At 38.5% G+C, this 22,373-nt stretch overlaps 1 protein-coding gene across 2 annotated transcripts in view; it reads right to left on the minus strand.

Annotated features, from left to right (window-relative positions):
• UTRN (utrophin) overlaps window positions 1-22,373 on the minus strand; it is a 377,071-nt gene that overhangs the window by 85,886 nt on the left and 268,812 nt on the right. For both annotated transcript variants that reach the window (XM_034061252.1, XM_031049855.2), the window contains one exon: window positions 5,956-6,085. In XM_034061252.1, coding sequence (XP_033917143.1) covers window positions 5,956-6,085 — 130 coding nt within the window. The remainder of the gene's footprint in view (window positions 1-5,955; window positions 6,086-22,373) is intronic.

A 22,373-nucleotide genomic window follows, 5' to 3' on the forward strand; every position in this document is an offset into this window, starting at 1 on the left:
TCTAATACCATTCAGCATCTATTAATTTCAGACAAAAATACATCTTGTATAACCTTCATGTTTTCCATCATGACAACTCAAGTTATTAATAAGCAGCACATTACTTTTTTTCCAAGCAGATAACACATTCTCCAAGACACTGGCTTTATAGCACAGAACTGTAAGCCTCAAAAAATTACAGTGAGACTTTTCTTGTATAAGTTTGGAACTTGTTTCACCAGTCTGTCATTACACATAGTGGCAGTGTGAAAAAAGGCTACACAGTGGTTGTTGTTTTTTTGTCCCCACTTAAGTCTTCCCAAAGATCAGCTTTTCTTATACCTCCCTCTTTCTTTTTTCTTTCTTTTTATTTTTTTAATGGTACTTATTACATTATCTCCATTTCATCAGCTGCTCAGAAAGTAAGAAAAGCCTGTATTCACTGGATCATCTGTTTACCAGAGAGGAAACATATTATCTGACCTTGCAGTCAGGGAGAAAGAATAGAAAAATATAGTCTGCCTCTGTCATGGGCAAAACTTGATTTTAATAAGCTTTTTTCTTTTTTCAGAAACAAAACAATGAAAACACCAAAAACTTTTATGTGTCTCTGCTAGAGACAGTGCCATGGATGGGAAACTTTCAAGTCTGAACTTTACAGCACACAGCTTCCTCACAAGCTTACATATTTGGAGAATACTTACCCAGGAAAGTTATCAGTAAATAAAATTCTCCTTGCATTAAGAATTATTTTAGATCTCAAACTATTCCTGGCTCTAGCAGATGTAATTCTAAGCAGCTGTGCTTGACCTTCATTATGTGGACTTCAACTAGTGATCTCTCTCCATCTTGACAAAATTGCGTTAATTTCCTTTCACTTTTGCTGTAGTCTCAATAAAACATACTAGAACTGGACCTGATTTCATGCCTACTCCCTCTCCCATTATGTCAAATATTGTGTCTTCTGTGGTTCAGTCAAGCTTTGCAGCAAAAAAAAAAAACAATGGGTGACACAGCACTATAACCATTATGAAAACTTTCAGAGCATTTGAACAGACACCCTGCCAAACTCCCAAGAAGAAGAACCAAAAGCAGTACTATCATTGAATGAAGTCTTTATCATCACTCCAGCAAAAGCATTCTCTGGATTTCTAACAATCTAGACAGAAAATTTAATTCTGATGAGATGGGAATAGGAAGTTTAAAGAACTAGCAGCAACTTTTTTTGTGGAAATGTAGAAATTAGTCAGATTCCAAGAAACCAACCATGCAAGCATATCCAAGTATGTCACCTTTTTCTCCTATTCAAATATCTATTGTAAATGTAGTTAAAAAAAAGAAAAAAACACAGTCATTCTCATCTTTATCCATTCACATTTTCTTCTATGAAACCTGAACATTCTTCAAATTAGAGAAACATGATTGAATAAATAGTGAATGAGGAAAGTCACTGCAAGATAAAAGACAAATTACCTTTAGTCTACAGAAGATAGAATCGTGAAAGCATAGAAAATGAAAGCTGTTAACCTCATGTATGATGAATACTTCTGGAAAGGGCCCAGAGTATGGGCTCCAGAAAAAAAACAAATGAGAAAAATGCTAGCAAACATACATATCCTTCAATAATGGTTGTTGATTTCCCAGTGGATGTTGTTGGGGAAGACATGGAAGGCCAAAACAAAGAGAAAATAGCTTTGAGTTAAAAAAGATAATTAAGTTGTCCCATAGCATCTATCTCCAGAAAACCCAAAAAGATTACAGCAATCCTGAGAACCGTGCATTTATTCAACATAGCCAATGAAATTTGTCAATATAATTCTTATATTGAATTATATTCAATATAATTCAATAATATACTTCTCACAAAAATCAAGCCACCATTTTGTAATAAATGGTGTGATCCAACACGAATTCACAATACTTTTACATAGTGGAAGCTCAACCAACATTTGTGTTAGTCCGGAAACATAAAACTCAGTTTTACTCTGTCCTTGCCACAAAACCAGAAAAATCCAAATATAACAGTACTGTTATAGCATTACCAAGCTATTATGTATTCTACCAATTTCTGTTGAAGAAAGAGTACTAGTGGAAAGAAGGCTATCATCACTGTAACCCAGTTACTCTAGCCAAGTAAGGAATTAATCCTATGTTTCCAAAGCACTGTGACTGCAGATTGTGACAAGCCTTTTATTTCTTCCAAAGATCAATAAAAATTTTTTCCTGGCACGGCATATATGGCAGGTAGTTCTTCAGCAAAGGCTGTTGGAGACAGATATACATCCCCTAACAGCATTTCAGAACAAAACAAAGGCATCTATTTTATTCCAAAATAATATAAAACCAGAAAATAGCCAGGCAGCATAAAAGGTAGGGCTCCCTGACTTGATAGCATCCTATAACAACAAAACAGGTCTTTGGAACATCCATATTTTGAAATTTTTTGAACTTCCTAAGCAAGTTTCCTCAGCATGTTTCCTGTTCTATACACTTTTTAATATTCTGCAATTTCTGATTTGCTTTCTTGAGGCTCATTTACAGTGTTTTAGAACTACATTTCCTCTAGAGTATAAGAAAGGAATTTTCTTTCTAGCAACATCCTAACCTTTGACATCCACCAGTCATTCTCACTGCTGGTAGCATAACTGAAACTCCTCTTGCAGACACATCTTCACTGGTTTCTAGAGTCTTTAAAACAAGGCAATAGTTAAACTTGAAGAACATGGCTTCTACCTGGGAAGCATCCTAGTATTTCAGCTAAAACTGGACCATAACAGAGGATACAGTTCAGGAATTAATATAACTCTGCTTATATCCTCAGGTCTTCATGGTTAAAAAAAAAAAAATGAAAAAATCAAACAAAACCAAAACAATAATAAAATTGACCACTATGGCCTCAGGCCACCCTGTTTCCAATACTCAGTTGTTAAAAATACAGCTCAGCTGCATAGCAGAGAACAAAAAGCTATTCCGGGTGTGTGTAATAGCTAATTTTACACAATAGCTTATGGACAGACACAGGTGTTTGAAAATAGAATTATTGACTGCTATATACATTAGAAAACAGTAAATTGCCTATTTCTAGTTTGATTTTCCTTGCTAAGAGGGAAAATTGTGGCAGAGAAGCTCACAGGCAAGAAGAGTGTGAAGCTCGCTTTTTCACTTTTATTTCTGCGGAAACATGGTAAAACAAAATCAGAAGAAAGGATGGACAGGAGATAAGCTTAACTTAGAAGGACATTTCATAAAGCTAAAGAACTGTGTTTGAATGCACCAGTTACTACAGGGTAGAGTAGGAGGACAACACAGGAGGCATAAAGCCAAGATGGGAATCAAAAAACCAAGGCTTGTTCATAACCTGATTTTACATTCCTGTGATATATTTGAAATTTGCAGGAACATTATAGACAATAATGGGTTGTCATAAGGCATCCTATAACTAATATTCTCTGTGGAAGGAACAATGAATGTATGTATGCACATGTCCTTAAAATATGTCTCCATTCTAATCAGTTTTCTCCTAAATCTCTCTCATTCCTTGTTCCTGCAACAGCGCAAGGGGCGTAAAGAAAGAATAAATAAATTAGTGGATGGCAAGAGATAGGTTGAAGAAAACAGAGAAAAAACATTTACAACTTTACCCTCTGCAAGTTAGAAAACCCTCTCCCCGAAACACCCCTGCCATTACACAGGGTAAGAGCTAACCTCAAGAAACAGTGATTTCCCAATTAATGTGATTATGACTTAAAAGAAAAAGGTTTTGTTACTTGTATGTTAGAAGCAGTCAAACCCGTGTTCAGATCGTGACCATACGGTGCTGTGTACCACTACATGCTGTGCACAGGGTCTCTGTGAGGGGCTGATGGGGCTACCAGCAATTGGGGTGCTGAGGATGGCCAGCTCCAGCTGACAGGGCACAGCTGAGGCCCTCAGCCACACTGGTGGCACCTCAGGGAATGTATTTAGGATACAGCAGAAAACACCAGGGAGGGAAGAGGAGGGAACAAAAAGGAGAAAGAGCAGAGGGAACACCAAGGTCCAAGTAGAGGGAGCAGCAGCTCCATGGCAGATGTCTCCCAGGGAGAGCCCAGAAGAGGTGAGGAGAAGAGAGCAGCAGAGAAAAACTGCTAGGCTGCCTAGCACCCACCACCTTCCCTCACCACTAGCTGCCCTGCTGAAGAGGCTGAGCAAGACCTGTCTTCATAATAAGGAGGGAAGGATAAAAGTAGACAGGAATAAAGGAGTCAAGTTGAGCCTAGGAAAGAGGAGAGGAAAGCTATGGTTTTTGTGTTTTCTTTTTGATTCTCACCACTGAACCAATAATTAAATATTTATTTTAAATGTCAATAAATAGTTTATTTTCCCCAAGCTAAATCTGTTTGGTCCACAACGGTAGTTTGTAATGGGTCTGCATTTGTCCCCATCTTGACCCATGAGCTTTCTCAGTCCTTCTTATCTTCTGCCTCTGTCCCACTGAAGAAGTGAGGGGATGGATGTGTGGGAGTTTGGCTGGTAGCCCATACTAACCCACACACCACGTGCTCAAAACAAGTCTATGGAACTACTGAGTGTGAACAAGGAAGAGGGAAATAAGTTAAATGCACATCTATGAAACTTCCCAGCCTGAACATATCTGATTGTTTTTCAAATATGATGACAAGACAAGAAATACACATCACTTACAGCCCATCTGCCTGGCTATTATTGTTATGCACTTTAGCATGGTCATAAAATTCCCTGCTATTTTGTTATCACTGCCATCTGTATAACTAATAATAACAACAATACTACAATAGATTAAAAACGAAGAATCTATGATGCAGGTAATTTTCTGAAGTCTGTTTCTGCTCTTTCAGTCAGCACTGACTTAATCACTTATATCAACCCATGCTAGAAAATTAAGATTTTACACTGGTAACATTTTATGGATTGGCACAATTTGTGCTGGGTTGTTATATGGCTTCTGAGAGGAGAATCTGTGACTTCAAACTTTTGTGTGAAAAAATGAGAAAATATAAACCAAGCATTGCTTATTTTTCAGCTGTAGGGTTGCTTGTGATTTAGACCAAAATATTAGAAATGCAATATATCAAGTAAGTCTGAGAGTAAAGACAAATCATTTTTTTCGGAAGTCAGGAGTTCAAAAAGGAAGTAGTAAGATACATTATAGCAGCTAAGGTACAAGAACTAATCACAGGGAAAAATGATTCATTTGCTTTAATCAGCAGCTATTCAAACTTTATCTACAAAGCTGAATTAGGGAATATGAAACCACATTTGCACGGAAGTAATAGAAAGTACAGATGCAGGAAAGATCAGTAGATTCCATTGAAGAAACTTTAAAAGTTTGCTATGGAGATGTATAGAAAGATGTATGGAGGGGCAAAAGCCCTAACTCCTGATACAAGCAGCTATACTGTAATTTTGTAAAGTCTAGAGAACAGTAAATTATTCACATCTTACAGCAACTGATATTTTTGTAAAAATAGATCACTACTTTTACCAGGAACAATTCTTATGTAATTGAAAGTAAGATTTTATAATGTTGTAGCTTACATCAGAAACATAATTCTCGGAGTTAATTATGCAGATATTTGGTATATTTTGCTATTTTTTGGCTAGGGGGTGGGGGGAAATTATGTATTTGTATGTGCATCCTTTCGCTACTATTCTGATTACACCTAAGGTGCACGTATTATCCTGTTAAAAAAAGGAAAAGGAGAACTAATGATTTAGTCTTTTGAATCAAAAATTGGAAAAGGAAATTCAGATTTTTCTATTTCTTCCATTAAAATGTGAGTACACATAAAGCAGGGTATATGTTCTGAGGTTAAATCATTGAAATAAAAGCAATCAAGATGTGATTTGGAACATTCTGAAATCTAACTAAATAGACAGGATATCAGATGTGTACTAGAGACATGTAAGTCATTTTTCTCTCATTTTGATAATTTCCAAAAGTAAGTAATTTCTGACCTGTTTTGGAATGCAAGCTCCTTCTTGGTTCCTCAGGCCCCTCAATTGGTTGATCAGCAAGGAAAACTCGGGCCTGGTCCACAGCACTGAGAATAGTTTGCTCTTTATCCTTCAGTTCACGCCTCAGTGCCTTTTGGGAAGGAAAAGAAGAATGCCATTTGTAACTTGATCTTATAAAAAACAGATACTATACCATTTTCTCTGTTTTCACCTCTCTGACCAGATCTGTCTAGTGAGTGAGTAATAACTAACATGTCATTTAGAATGCAAGATGAAATGTAAATTTTACAGAACAGAAATGGTGACAGATTAATTAAGGCTAGAAGGGTAATTTCTACAGAATTAACCTGAACAACTCAAGAAAGATGGTGATGGAAGGTATCAAAACCACATAAACTATTAAATTTAACTTCTAAAAAAAAAAGTAAAATTAAAGGGTTTATTCCTATGAACAGGACTGCTAATATACCTCAGATTATGACAACACACTTTTTTCTTTCTTGGTAGCTGGAATAACATAAAATTGCATCTACTGAAACTACAAAAGATAATTTTATAACTGCCAGAAATAACTGCAAAAATATATTATGTTCCTTTGAAAGCACTTCCTCTTATTTGTGTTTTCTATTTATTAATATTTTTAAAACTTGGAAGATACATAACCAGAACTTTTATGACTATAATAATCTGAAATTAGATAAAAATGTTTTGAGCCTTATTATGCAGAAACAATTGAGCCTTACATATATATATAAATAACTTAAATTTATATATATATGAATTCTTTAAGATATTTTCATGGTATTTGAAATTTTGAAATTAATTTCAGGGGTTTTTTTTCTCCAGCAATTATGACATTTTTTAAAGGATTAAGTGTAACCACCCTTTTTAAAAACAAACATTCATAGGTAGCTGTAATGTTTCCTAAAGGCCATTTTCTTCCATTCAGTTTTTTAAAGTTTAAATCTGTCCCACCTATAAAGAAGCTGTTTTACATCTTTAGTTTGTATTACCTTCTACCAACAGAAAACACAAAGGAAGGTATTTTAAATATTATTAAAATTATATGCTTATTTTTTCCAATAATTTTTTTAGATCTCATTACAAAATCAAGGCTTATTTTGCTAACACAATCTGCTCAGGCCCCATTCCAGCTTAAGTAAAGCAGCTAGTCAGTGCTCACAACATTATATAACAAAATGAGTGATTTTGCAGAAAACCATGGAAAAAGTTACAATAAACGTCTCACAAATGCTTCTTTCTCTCTCTCACTGGTATTGTCTCTTACTGCCACAAACACAAAATCCACCTACCTCTTGACTTCAGCTTAGCAGGAGGCAAAATGTTACCCCCCCCAACCTTCTCCCCTGCTTTATTCCTTTATTCTCCTTATCTTCCCAAATCCTTCTATTCCTTCTCACTTTAATTCTGCTCAAATTTTAACAAAAAAGCAAAACCAACATAAACTACTAACTGAAAATACACTAGCTTCCATTATATTTAGGAACTTACTTTATAAAGTCATGTGTTCAGTAACCATTGCTTTTATAAAAAAAAAAAAAACCTTTTCAAACCAGCAATAATAAAAATAAATAAACTAAGCCCTATTCTATGTAGAATTCAGTATATACTATGTTTAATAAGAAAGCAAAATGCAATTTAAAACCCAGTCCTACTTTGTAAAAACAATTATTTTTTTACACAAACTGAAGTATTGTAAAAGCAACATTCCTGAAAAATCCCTCCAAATCAGCACAGTATGTATCAATATTTTAATTTCACACAGCACACGTCAGAAGAAAACTCTTCAAAATCATTCGTAATTTACAAATCATGAAAACATTCTCTTTACAGGAATCTAGCTCAGGGCAGGAGGAGGACAGGAAGCCACTATCACTAGTGTGCAATTAAGGCTCAAAAATTACCCATTTTAAAGACTTTTGGTTAGTAAAGTCTGTTTGGATGTATCATTACAATACAAGCAAAATCCTGAATTTCAAAGATGTTGCCAGAAACAGAGGGAATTGATAACTTCATTGTGAAGTAGGAAATCTTTCTAGAATTACTTCTTTTTTCCCCTGTCCTGTCTACCTTCCCATAGTGTATTCATCAGTTTCTCCTGATCACCCTCAATAAAACTTCTATCAAGTCTGACCTAAGAGACCTTGTATTTAATACTCTATATGCCTGCCACTGAAGTTGTTCAAATTGAGGCTGGCAAACAAAGATTTTAAGACTTTGGCTACTCATCAACTCTAAGTCATCCATGGCATTCTTTATTAATGTCTCCTGAAAAAAAAAGAAGTCTTTCAGAATGAAAGACATCTTGCACATGAAATCATAATACTGAAATGATTTAGTAGTAAATAAGAGTATTTTGAGCACACCATAGACTTTCTGCATTATGCTTTTTTTTTTCTTATGCCACAGATGCAAAAATAATTTCTGGAACATCCACTCAGATTTGCATAACTTTATTCTTTGTTTTTTAACAAAATTCAATGTATTTCTCTGTTTCTTTCTGCCAGTAAACAAAAACAGCAATGAGAGAACATGCTGTAAGAATATCCAAATATATCAATAATACCCTCCTGTCCTTCCAGGCAAACCTGTCTGCAACAGAACAAAAAAGAAACCTACTTATAAATCTAATCTTGAGCTCAAATATCATCTGTCTTGAGTGAACTGCAGAAAGATTTCATTGGAAAAAAATCACATCTACGAGAACACTACTGACTAAAAAGTCATAAAAACCCAGCACAGAACATAAAAGCTGCAATACTGAATTTGATTCTCATATTACAGATTTGTATATAATACGAAATGCAATCACGTATTTTGGTGTTTTAATTAGTTTTGCAAGATACCTCCCCAAATGCCACTCAGAATGGGTGCACACCTTTTTTTGTCATTAAGGACAAAAATCATTAAAACATTTGTAGAGTTTTGAGCATAGCACATGTTTTGCTAGAGGGAGAATTCTTTACCTGTAGCTAGCTATACTTTTCAAGGGGAAAATTAGGAGAATGTTAATACTAGAGTTTTGGCATAGATTAAATAAATAAGAAGTGATGGTATGGCAAAAGACTTGAGGGGCATCTCAAAACTTGTCATTGAAACTGCCTATTAATAAGGTAAACTCATGAATGCTAGTATTCATTTCAGTCCTGCTGGGCATGCAGATGAGAAGACAAAATGAAAACATGAACACTGAGCACAGAGATAATTATTTTTTCCCACATGACACTACATTATATTTATAAAAGTACAATGATATTTTAAAGCTATATTGGTCATACAAAAACGGGTTGTATGTAACCTTGGCAGTAATTTGTACCACCATATTTATACTACAATTCTAAATTATGTAATGGTTTAAAATACAAGCTTCACTTCCATCAGTAATCCAATAGGTGACAGAATACCATATGCAACATCTACGCTTCCAGCAGTTCTATGCATTTGCAAATAAGCCAGGACATGGATTTTTAGATTCCTGGAGAAGCCAACACTAATTCTAGATATTCTTGATTCTTATAAAAGAAGGGAAAACCCTGGAAACCTAAAATCTGGTGACTTGATGCAGTGTAAACACAAAGTTTTCAGACCTGACCTTAAATAACACCACCCAAGAATAATTTTAAAAAATCCTCCTATGAGGCTTGAAAGAGTTCTTCCACTGGTAGATGGACGAGAGCTCACAAAACTACACCCCTGAAATATTTTATTCATCATCACACAAAGCAACAACTATGAACAGCATCACAGAATTCATTTTGCAGTTATGAGGGACATCCTTCAAGTCAATTGACTATGGCAGAGTAACCCAGGGCCCCACTAACACAATCCTTCTCTCAAGGGAGAGAAGAAAAAAAATGTTAGCTCCCTGATTTACAACCATTAGCCAATTATTTACATTCCATATCTATTTGTTCCTCTTTTAGCAACTGTGAAACATGTATTTTTCCCATTATAACTTTGGAAATTATATACCATTTATTCTGCTATACAAAGTTAATCTAAACCATTTGCACTCTCATCAGTGGAGATGCTTATGATTTTTAATATAAAAAATAACTTGTCATAAGCTAACATATTTTAACTTAGCATCTGAATTTATAGACAAGGGATTTGCCTAAACCAAGGCCTTCCAAAATCTGTTGGAAATGCTTTGTAGCTAAAGCTTTTTTCACTCTTGAAGAATCAGAAAGCTAGAGAAACTTCAGGTATTCATGAATTATTTACACTGTTTAGTGTATCCTGTAAGCACCTATTTCCTTCAATTGCATCTTAAAATTACTTTCAGGCATAGTAAGTGGGCTTCCAAAATTATGCAATGTTGATTTACAGCCTTTTTTTTTTCTCTTTTAAATTGTACAGGCTTTCATAGAATAATTCAAGGAGCAGATCAGCTTAATAGCTCCAACAGATGAAGGCAAAGCTAATTTCAAAGAAGACACATGGGATGTTTCTTAAAACCAGAACATATTTAAATCAGTACTTATTATGCACTCTTTCAAGGAAGTAAAGATGCACATTATTGTAATTCATATCAGTTTATCACATTGTAGCTTTATGTGCCAACCAGCAGCTCCTGTAGCATTTAATTATTTAGTCATCTTTATTCTGCACCTGGTGCTTGGAAAACTGTTACTTTTATACTCTCAAATGAAATTTTTAAAATCATCTGCTGCATATAATAGAATGGGGAGAATAAGTTGGATGGTTGAGAAAACCTGAAGAATGGAAAGAGAGATTTTTTTACAAAGGTCAGAGATCAAGGTTGTGACAAAGTCTCTACCAGCTGCTGGCATCATTAAAGAATCAACTAGAAAGAAAATAAGCGTAGCATGTTTAAAAGCTGCTCCTTCATGACAAACACTACTTAATATAACATATATACATAAAATTTCAAAAGTAAGTATTCAGGTCTCTGGACTTATCTCTATATGAAGGTCAACTTTAAAATGTACCTAATCCAGCTTATACAGAATATATTAAAATAAAGAGAAATATTTAATTTGAGATCACAAAATCATTGAATAGTTAGGATTGGAAAGGACCATAAGATCATCTAGTTCCAATCCCACTGCCATGGGCAGGGACACCTCACACTAAACCATATCACCCAAGGCTTCATCCAGCCTGGCCTTGGACACTGCCAGGGATGGAACATTCACAGCCTCCCTGGGAAACACATTCCAGTGCCTCACCACCCTCACAGAAAAGAATTTTCTCCTTATATCTAGTCTAAACTTATATCCCTTGTCCTATCACTACAGTCCCTAATGAAGAATCCCTCCCCAGCATCCCTATAGGTCCCCTTCAGATACTGGAAGGCTGCTATGAGGTCTCCACGCAGCCTTCTCTTCTCCAGACTGAACAGCCCCAACTTTCTCAGCCTGTCTTCATACAGGAGGCGCTCCAGTCCCCTGATCATCCTTGTGGCCCTCCTCTGGACTTGTTCCAACAGTTCCATGTCCTTTTTATGTTGAGGACACAACAACTGCACACAATAATCCAAGTGAGGTCTCACAAGAGCAGAGTAGAGGGGCAGGATCACCTCCTTTGACCTGCTGGTCATGCTTCTTTTGATGCAGCCCAGGATACGGTTGGCTTTCTGGGCTGTGAGTGCACACTGAAGCTGGCTCATGTCAAGTTTCTCATTGACCAACACACCCAAGTACTTCTCCACAGGGCTGCTCTGAATCTCTTCTCTGCCCAACCTGTAGCTGTGCCTGGGACTTCTCCGACCCAGGTGTAGGACTTTACACTTGGCATGGTTATCCTTCATAAGGTTGGCATCAGCCCACCTCACAAGTGTGTCAAGGTCCCTCTGGATGGCATTCCTTCCCTCCAGCGTATCAACAGAACCACACAGCTTAGTGTCATTGGCAAACTTGCTGAGGGCACACTCAATCCCACTGCCCATGTCAGCAACAAAGATGTTAAACAAGACCGGTCCCAACACCGATCCCTGAGGGACACCACTCGTTACTGATCTCCAGCCAGACATTGAACCGTTGACAACAACTCTTTGAATGTGGCCATCCAGGCAGTTCTTTATCCACCGAGTGGTCCACCTATCAAATTGATGTCTCTCCAATTTAGAGACAAGGATGTCATGTGGGACAGTGTCGAACGCTTTGCACAAGTCCAGGTAGATGACATCAACCCTGTCCATTGTTTCCATAGCCCCATCATAGAAGGCCACCAAATTGATCAGGCAGGATTTCCCGTTAGTGAAGCCATGCTGGCTGTCACCAAGCACCTTGTTATTTTTCATGTGCCTTAGCATGCCTTCCAGGAGAATGTGCTCCAAGATTTTGCCAGGCACAGAGGTGAGACTGACTGGTCTGTAATTCCCTGGGACATTATTCCCCTTCATGAAAATGGGGGTTATATTTCTCTTTTTCCAGTCATCAGGAACTTCACCTGTCTGCCATGATTTTTCAAATATGATGGCCAGTGGCTTTGCAACTCATTTGCCAGCTCCTTCAGGACCCGTGGATGGATTTCATCAGGTCCCATGAACTTGTGCACATTCAGGTTTTTAAGAAGATCTTGAACCAGATCCTCTCCTACAGTGAGCATAGGGTCTTCATTCTCACAATCTCTGCATCTGCCTTCCAAGACTTGGGTGGTGTGGTCAGAGCATTTGCCAGTGAAGACTGAGGTAAAGAAATCATTCAGAAACTCAGCCTTCTCCAAATCCTGTGTAGCCAGTTCTCCTGATAGCTTCTGGAGAAGGTCCATTTTGTCCCTAGTCTGTCTTTTATTTGCAATGTACCTATAGAAACCCTTTCTGTTATCTTTCACATCCCTAGCCAAGTTCAATTCTAACTGGGCCTTAGCTTTCCTAACCTGGTCCCTAACTTCCTGGACAACATCTCTGTATTCATCCCAGGCCACCCATCCTTGCTTCCACCTTTTATAAGCCTCTTTTATCCTTCAAAGTTTCCTCAGCTGCTCCTTATCCATCCAAGCAGGTCTCCTGGCCCTCCTGCTACACTTCCTCCTGGCTGGGATTCAACACTCCTGAGCTTGTAGCAAGTGATCCTTGAATATCAACCAAAAGTCTTGGGCCCCCCTGCCTTCTAAGGCTATATCCCATGGAACCTTGCTAAGCAGGTTCCTGAAGAGGCCAAAGTCTGCTCTCTTGCAGTCCAGGGCAGTGAGCTTGCTGCACGCTCTTCTCACTGTCCTGAGGACCTCAAATTCGACCATCTCATGATTGCTGCATCCAAGGCTGCCCTGGAGCATCACCTTTCCAATGAGCCCTTCCCTGTTGGTGAGCACGAGGTCAAGCAGGGCACCTCTCCTCATCGGCTCCTTTATTACTTGCAGAAGGTAGTTGTCTTCCACACAATTGAGGCACATCCTGGATTGCTTGTGCCGGGTTGTTCTGTCCCTCCAACAGATATCAGGGTGATTGAAGTCCCCCATGAGAACAAGGGCCTGCGAGTGTGAGGCTGTTCCTATCTGTCTATAGAGAGCTTCATCCACAGGTTCCTCTTGATCTGGTGGTCTGTAACAGATCCCCACAATAATGTGCCCCATCACCGATTTCCCCTTAACCCTGACCAACAAACTTTCTGTTGACTGCTCACCTGTCTCCAGACAGAGTTCCATACTCTCCAGCCTATCCCTAACATAAAAAGCAACTCCCCCTCCCTGCCTGCCAGGCCTGTCTTTTCCAAAGAGCCTGTAACCCTCCATTCCAACACTCCAGTCATAGGAGCCATCCCACCATGTTTCTGTGATGCCTATTATATCATACCCTGTCGATGTGCACACGTCTCTAATTCCTCTTGTTTACTCCCCATACTATGGGCGTTTGCATGGAGGCATCTGAGTTGAGCTCCAAATGAAGCTGGCTCATTAGCTGGAGCAGCTTAAATAGCTGTACATTGCTCTGAGCATTTATTACAGGTGCTGGCAACTGACTGGGTGTGTTGGGAAGGAATGATGCCACCCTCCCCCAAGACATCTAGTTTAAAGCATCCTTGACCAGCCCGGCAAGCCTCCTACCACAACCGCTCTTCCCCTTCATTGTCAGACCAGCTCCACCAGCTTCCAGTGGACCTGGACTACTAAATTGAGTCCCATGTTCTAGACACCCAAACCCATAACTATCGCACCACCGTTGTAACCATTTATTAACCTAGCAAACCCACCTAGCCTGTTTTAGGTCCTCCCCTTTATCCTGGAGAATTGATGAAAAGACTATCTGAGCTCCAGAGCCCCTAACTGCGTCTTCCAGGGCTCTGTAGTTCCTCTTTATGTTCTCTGAGCTACTGCTATCTTTATCACTAGCACCCACATGGATCACTATAAGTGGGTAATAGTCAGTGGGACTTACTAGAGCAGACAGTCTCCCTGCAACATCCCTGATCCCTGCCCCTGGTAGGCAATGAATCTCCCTTGAGACTGGGTCAGGCCGACAGATGGGTGCTTTTGTTTCTGTCAGTCCCCTTCCACTATGACCCACCACTTTTTCCTGGCAGCACCAGCAGTGATCTTCTTTACAAGTGCATCAAATGTTTTTTTTTCTGGTGCAAGTGCATTTCCTCATCAGCCCCCTGCAGGACAGCAAAGCAGTTCTGGGTGGGGACAACAGATTTAGGAGGAAGCCCCTTGCTTTTAATTGTCCTCTTCCTCCTTTTTTTGTTTTATTTTGTTTTTTTTTTGTTTGTTTTTGTTTGTTTTGGTTTTGTTTGGGTTTTTTTGGGTTTTTTTTTGTTACTATTTCCCAGCTTCCTAGGTTAACAGCCTCCTTCTTTCTTCCATGAGCTACAGTGGATGCTTGATGCCCCTGGCAGTTTGGGCCTGGAGCAAGCAGTCCTGCTTCCTCACTACACATTTACCTTTTATTGCTTCATACTTAATCTATGTGGCAAGAGAAATAATGGAGAAAAAAGGTGCCTAATATAATCATTCATATTTAGGAATACAAAGATGCATGCAGCACATGGGACCCAATCCTACATATTCTGATAATTAGTGACAGTGGCCAACACCAGAATAAAGAAAGAAAGGCAAAAGTCAGAGTGGAAAAAAGAGGAAGGTGTTTGCCTCCATAATAAATCCATATTGAATATATCATAGAATCATCACAGGATTACAGAATGGTTTGGGTTGGAAAGGACCTTAAGGACCAATCTACTTCCAACCCCCCTTCCATGGCAGGGACACCTTCCACTAGATCAGGTTGCTCAAAATCCCCTCCAGCCTGGGCTTGAACACATTCTAGGATGGGGAGCCACAACTTCTTTTGGCAACCAGTGGTCTTACCATCCTCAAATGGACACCTAGAAGTTCCCATGCTTTTCCACCAAGGATGGAGGGAGCTCAGATATGCCCCTGCATCCACATATGTGAGGTTCATACAGGTACAGACCTGAAATCTGAAGGATTATTTCTTGTTCAAATAGAAGAACCTCAACAGAAGTTTAAGTTTTGGAGGTTCATTCCACATCACTTGCAAAAGAATTCTCAAAAAGGACCAAAGGTAACTGGGTGGCAAAGGCTGCATTTTTCTAAGTTGTCTCTCAATTTAGCACTTATCACTGTTGCTGTAGTGGCAATATAGACTGTCCAAATAGGGTGACAACTACGACAGTTCAACATGAGAGTAGACCTGGAAGTCACATCCAAGGTAAATTCCTTTTTTTTTGTGTACATGCACAGGGAAACTAAACTGAAAGGAATATAAGAGCACAGATGTGGGCAAAAGAGAGAATTAGACTATGTACATCGATATTTTTTTACCAGAGGCAAATAAATGTTAGCCTTCTTAAGACTTTCCCTTTGATTTATCAAAAAACATGCCTCAGACCAGAAATAGAGGTATTTCTTCACTGAGACTCTTTGTCCCTTGATAATTTTCCTTCCCACTCTGGTCTACAGATGAATGCATGTGCTCATCTATATAATGCATTAACAGATATAAATTACATGAAATAAGCATCTATACCTAATTCTCAAAGTGTTTCACAGTAGTATAGCCAAAGAGGATGGAAAGTATGCTTTAGCACCTACTGATGAGACTTACCAACATGAAATATGAACTGTTACTAGCACCTTAAAAGCCAATAAACTGACAATCTCAAACTGTGTTTATGAATTTATATAGTGATGCCTTAAGAAATTTTAACTGACTTCCTTCTGAACTTGTTAAAGTAGCTCAAAAACAGCAAGGCCATTTTCTTCTAACAACATTTTAAAAACAGAAAGGGACATTTTGAAGTCTATTTTGAAAGTTTTCACTCCCCATAACCTTTCACAGACTTTAAAGAGATCTTTGAGCACCAGAAAAGAATCCAATACTGCATGGTACTTGCAGAGATAAACCTAATTTTCATACAGATTTTATAAAAAAAAAACCATTGAAAGTTATTCTTGAATTAAAGAGTACAAGGCTACAATTTTTCCTAAAACATAAAATGAAAATAGTTTTTCACACAGTTAATGATTTGCCAGAAACTTATGCAGTCTTTTCTGAAAGAAGAACTGTTCTAAGTCTTGCATTCCCTAGAGATGCTACAGGATCTAAATCCAACTAAACAAGGGAGACACCACTTGACTGAGCAAAGGTTACAAAAAAATCAGGCATAATGAAGTTCATCAATGTCTTCCAACAATCTTATGTAACTGGATTTCATATTTCCTAGCCCACCAGAACGCAACTTTGGTATTTGTGTTTCTAGGTCAATGATAACCAAGCCTTGGTTTTCCTGAGAAGTCTGGAAGGCTCTAGAACATAGTCTTAGGCACTGGAAAGCATGGAATGCTCACAGCATTTTTTAATTATTATTTTTAGTTTTTATTTATGTAGTATGATTTGGAACTAACTACACTGAAAAAACCACAACCAAGCTCGTACCATAAAAAAACCTACACTGTGCATTCCTGAGCAGTTGGCAAAGACTTCATCTTCAAAATAGATTTTCTAAGACTATATCATTACTGCTCTTTACACAAAAGTTATTTGAAAAGACAGAGATCTCTTTGTGTTAACACAAATTCCCACTGAATGAACTTCTGAAATCCTCAGAATTATAGCCGTTCTGGGTTTCTCAAAAAAGGTCGGTGGAACCCTGTCGTGATGGGTTTATAGAACATGCAGCGCATGTCCACTGAACTGGCTTTGTTGGGCCTTTTTTAGCTTCTTCAAGAAAACAATTTCTCAATATTAAATTCTTACTTCACATTTTGCTGTACTAAGACTGAGCTCTATGTTTATGGCTAAATTTTCTGTCTTATCAATGACAATATTCACCAGGACTGTTAAAGAGCCACCAATCTGTAGGTTGTTTTGTTTTATGTGCTCTAGGTTTTTATTGGGGGAAAAAAAAATAAAAGCATCATATAAACAAAACAGAACAAAATCTGCTAGAATACAATGCATCTTTTGCTCATCCAGACTGTTTCTAACTTAACTGAGCATATTTTGGTCTAAACCCATTGTAATAAAACAGCTAAAAAAAACCCATAATAGTCATTACAGTTGATGGCTTGGATAAGACCTCACAAATGAATAAAAAATAATAGAAAAAGCTATTACACAACAGCAGTAATCAACGTGCTAGCAATGGAAGCAATTTTCAGGTGCCAAATTGCCTGTAAATACACATTCAGTTTTACATCAAAGGACTACAATGTGCTTTTGGTGAAGGAAAATTAATCCCACCAACCTTTACTATGGAAACACAACAGCCATCCTGTATCAACAACTTTGAAAGATGAGACTTTTTGTTTTTAAAAAAATCCTACCCTGAGGAAAGTCATAACTAGGTTTTCAGGGCAGAAAGAGAAATGATCATGCAACTTCTGCTTTGTATTTTTCTGGAAGAGGAAGAGGTCTGTGCCTAGTGGAGTCCCTCAGGGGTCGGTGCTGGGACCAGTGCTGTTTAATATTTTCATCAATGACCTGGATGAGGGAACTGAGTGTTCCCTCAGCAGGTTTGCTGATAACACTAAACTGGGAGGAGTGGCTGACACACCAGAAGGCTGTGTTGCCATTCAGCAAGACCTGGACAGGCTGGAGAGCTGGGCAGGGAGAAACTTGATGAAATTCAACAAGGGCAAGTGTAGAGTCTTGCATCTGGGGAAGAACAACCCCATGTACCAGTACAGGTTGGGGGTTGACCTGCTGGAAAGTAGTGAAGGGGAAAGGGACCTGGAGGTGCTGGTGGATAAGAGGATGACCATGAGCCAGCAATGTGCCCTTGTGGCCAAGAAGGCAAATGGCATCCTAGGGTACATTAGAAAGGGTGTGGTTAGTAGGGCAAGAGAGGTTCTCCTCCCCCTCTACTCTGCCTTGGTGAGGCCGCATCTGGAATATTGCATCCAGTTCTGGGCCCCCCAGTTCAAGAAGGACAGGGAATTGCTTGAAAGAGTCCAGCACAGAGCCACAGAGATGATGAAGGGAGTGGAACACCTCCCTTATGAGGAGAGGCTGAGGGAGCTGGGTCTCTTTAGCTTGGAGAAGAGGAGACTGAGGGGTGACCTCATCAGTGTTTACAAATATGTAAAGGGTGGGTGTCAGGATGATGGAGCTAGGCTTTTTTCAGTGATATCCAGTGATAGGAGAAGGGGCAATGGGTGTAAACTGGAGCATAGGAGGTTCCACATTAACATCAGGAAGAACTTCTTTACTGTAAGAGTGACAGAGCACTGGAATAGGTTGCCCAGGGGAGTTGTGGAGTCTCCTATGTTGGGCATATTCAAGGCCTGCCTGGACAAGTTCCTGTGTGATGTACTCTAGGTTACCCTGCTCTTGCAGGGGGGTTGAACTAGATGATCTTTTGAGGTCCCTTCTAACCCTTGGGATTCTATGATTCTGTGGTTACTGTGTGAGAGTCGGGTTTGTTCAGCCTGGAGAAGAGAAGGATCCGGGAAGACCTTATAGCAGTCCTCCAGTACCTAAAGGTGGCCTGCAAGAAAGCAGGAGAAAGACTTTTTTCAGTGGCATGTAAAGATAGGACAAGGAGGAATGGCTGACAGGGGGTTGATTCAGATTAGATATTAGGAAAAAAGTCTTTATTCTGAGGGTGGTGAGGCACTGGAACAGGTTTCCCAGAGGAGCTGTGGCTGCATCATCCCAGGAAATGTTCAAGGCCAGGTTGGAGGGGGCTCTGAGCAACCTGGTCTAGTGGAAGGTGTCCCTGCCTGTGACAGGAGAGTTGGAACTAGATGATTTTCAAGGTTCCTTCCAACCTAAACTATTCTATGATTACAAAGTTCATACTAAAGGGATCAACTGGCAAGTTGTGGTGTTAACACACATGCTTGTGTTTAACAGTTACAGATGATCAAACCCTCCATTTTAGATCAGATCTAAACAACAGCACTTCAAAAGTGAAATATCCTTGAACACTAGGTAAAAGCTCAAAATAAACTGGAGTAGAAAACGTCATCTACATATTGTTTATGCGGTCCACAGGGTTTGGGCTTTTTTTGTAAGACACACACATACATACAGCTGTAAAATTGTTCACTGTGCCCCAATGCATCATAGAATAGCAATATGCTCAATGAAACCTGGTTTCATTGAGTCCTTGAGTTACCACTCTGCAAACATATTTGTGGCCAGACAGCCAGCAAGTTCTCTGCATCACTTATGAAAGATCAGGTTATGTAATACTGATGTGCTTCTCCAGGAAAGGCACAACTAAGCACCAACCCATAGATAAGTAAAACTGAACAGAAATTTGAAACTTCCAGTCTTCTTGATTTCATTACTGGTTTTCGAAATACTACTGAGGAGATGTATTCCTGTAACAATACAAAAAACTTAAAAATGAACAGTGTAACAGATAAAGTCATTCCTTTCAGGCATTCAGGTATTCCTTTGTCATTGACTAATAGCAGACTAGAAAGATGACAGGTTGCAATGTAGCAAACACTTCACGATTATTTTGTAACTAATACTTTTTACAGTTAGTTGAGAGGACAGAACCAGATCTAGAGCAAAATCAATTTATACCACCTCTCCTCTCTCAATCACTTGAGCAGGACATAGAGACTACTTTAATAAAGCCTCTTCATCACAAGTGACTAGATGGCAAAAGTGATTTGAAAATCGCTTGATGAGATGCAATGGCTTTAAAAAGCTCAACTTTCTAACAACTATCCAACTTCTAACATTAGTGTATGATCTATAAACTCTGGACTACATTTAAAAAAACCCAACTCCAAAACATAAACCAAAGTCAAACAAATGCAAACGGTATATGCAGGAGATCTCAACAGTTTCCTCATTACTCCATATTCAAAGCAGGAAAATTTGTTGTCTTTCATTACTTTCAGGTTTACGTTTTTTGTTTTTCAGTTATAAAAACAACTTTATAGTGTCTGTGAACTGCACCAAACTTTATTTTATTTTTTTATTAAAATGTCGTATTAAAGGAAAAACAAGGTTCACCAACTATGATGCTTTAGATATATATGCCAAAAGAAACAATGAGAGACCTTCTGCCATTCTATGTGGAACATGTGAAAAGCAAATATTCCTATTGGTACAAAGAATTCGTTTAATATTGGCAGCATTTACAAACAGAAGGCATCTTGCTATATAGGAGGAAACAAAAGCAAGTTGATAGTATCTGTGGAATCAGCATGAGAATGAACCGTCAGTAATTTTTAGGACAATTTTCCATTCTATAAGTGTATGGAATAAGAAAAAAATTCACTATCTCCGCAACTCCAGAATCTTTCCTGGGGAGAACCCAGCTTCAAATTCTTGAAGACAGAGTCTCTAAGGATCCTGTAATCCAGCATAAGCATAGTGGGCATTAATGTACACCTCTGATTGACAGAAGGTGGGAAGAGAAGTAACCCTCTCTACTTGTCCCATTTTCTTTTGCCTGTACTCCCAACTTCTGCTACTGGCTCCTGTCAGAAATAGGACAAGAGCTTCTATGAAACATGAGGACCCAGAACCTTTATACAAAGACGTACAAGAACTGGTGTTCATACAATGGAGAGAGACGTTAAGAAATCATCAAAGATGCAAGGCCAATTCAAACTGGCAAAAAACCCACAAACATCCCCATGGGAAAACATCATTGCACAGTGCCAAATAAAGCACCACAGTGAGTCTATTTCAAAGGCACTTAAAGAGATTAGAGTCTCTAAAAATCAACCTTTAAGACAAGGCGATATATCATCAAAATAAGGATCCTTCCATTTCAGATAAAAGTGGTTTGTAGAGCTGTCTACAGAACAGAAGTTACATTCCTTCCACAATCTTCATCAAAGTTTTACCTTCTTTGAAGAAGTAAAAGAAATTGGTGTCCTCAGTGCTAACTCTAATTAGCCTCAAACTGTGAAACTGTGCAGTACATAGCATATAACAGTATAGCTTTGGACAAGTTTTACTACTCAGTTACATAAATCTCAGCAAATGAGGTTATACTGCAAACACTGTCAGTGTCAAATTGACATCTCTTCTTTATGGGTAGCTTCTGGTAAAACTTCTGCTTTTCGTATCAGAAAATGCTCACAAGAAAAGATGGGTGAGGGTTAAAGAACAAAAAAATCCTAGTATTTTTCTCTTCATCATACATGGAATGCCTCCAGCCTGACACAAGCCACACAAAACAGCTGCTGCATATTAAATGGTAATTATGTAATTTAGCAAGAGCACACAAATATTCTATAAGCATTAGTAACCACATATATCTGCAGTGTCTTGCACTATTTCGCTGCACTATGTAATAGTAACCATCTCCCTGTTTAGCATAAGAGAGACAAAACCCATCTTTCTCTGTTTGCCAGCAACAGACAGACTTGGATTTGTTTAGCCTTCATTATTACTAAGCACTGATGAACTATCAGCATTAACAGGCCATAAGATTCTTGCTTCGAACTGAGAAAATATCATTAACAAGTTGGGTACTATATTATTGTTAAGAGCAGTTAAAACTCTGGTCACCTTTTGCCTATTTTGGGTGACTAATATTTCTTCTGCATTTCTTCAAACAACCATCAATGGGACAAGTCTAGTGTTCAGTCTCACAAGCTACTTTACTATAAATTGGTACCTACCACATCACTACAGAGGTCTTGAGAAAGATTTTCAGTAATTGCAGTTCACACTCAAGACACTCAAGAGCAACTTTACAGTATGTAGCACTATGAATATTTGTTCAATATATGCATATAGGCATTTGTGAGCATGCCCACATCTTTCATATGTGAGAGGATTCCTGTAATGTCAGCCTCCTTAGTGCAAGGGTACTTCAGGGTCCTCACTGACAAATTGCTATCATTGAACAAAATGGGTTGTACTACACAACATCACCTACAAATTATAAATAATCAGAAAAATTAGACCCCTGCAAAAAGACTCAGAGGAGTATTGCCTGTCTGATAGTTGTATAAGGGCAGGAATATTCCCTCCCCTGCAGGAA

This window comes from Melopsittacus undulatus, chromosome 3, assembly GCF_012275295.1.
Source record: "Melopsittacus undulatus isolate bMelUnd1 chromosome 3, bMelUnd1.mat.Z, whole genome shotgun sequence".
Lineage (NCBI taxonomy): Eukaryota > Metazoa > Chordata > Aves > Psittaciformes > Psittaculidae > Melopsittacus > Melopsittacus undulatus.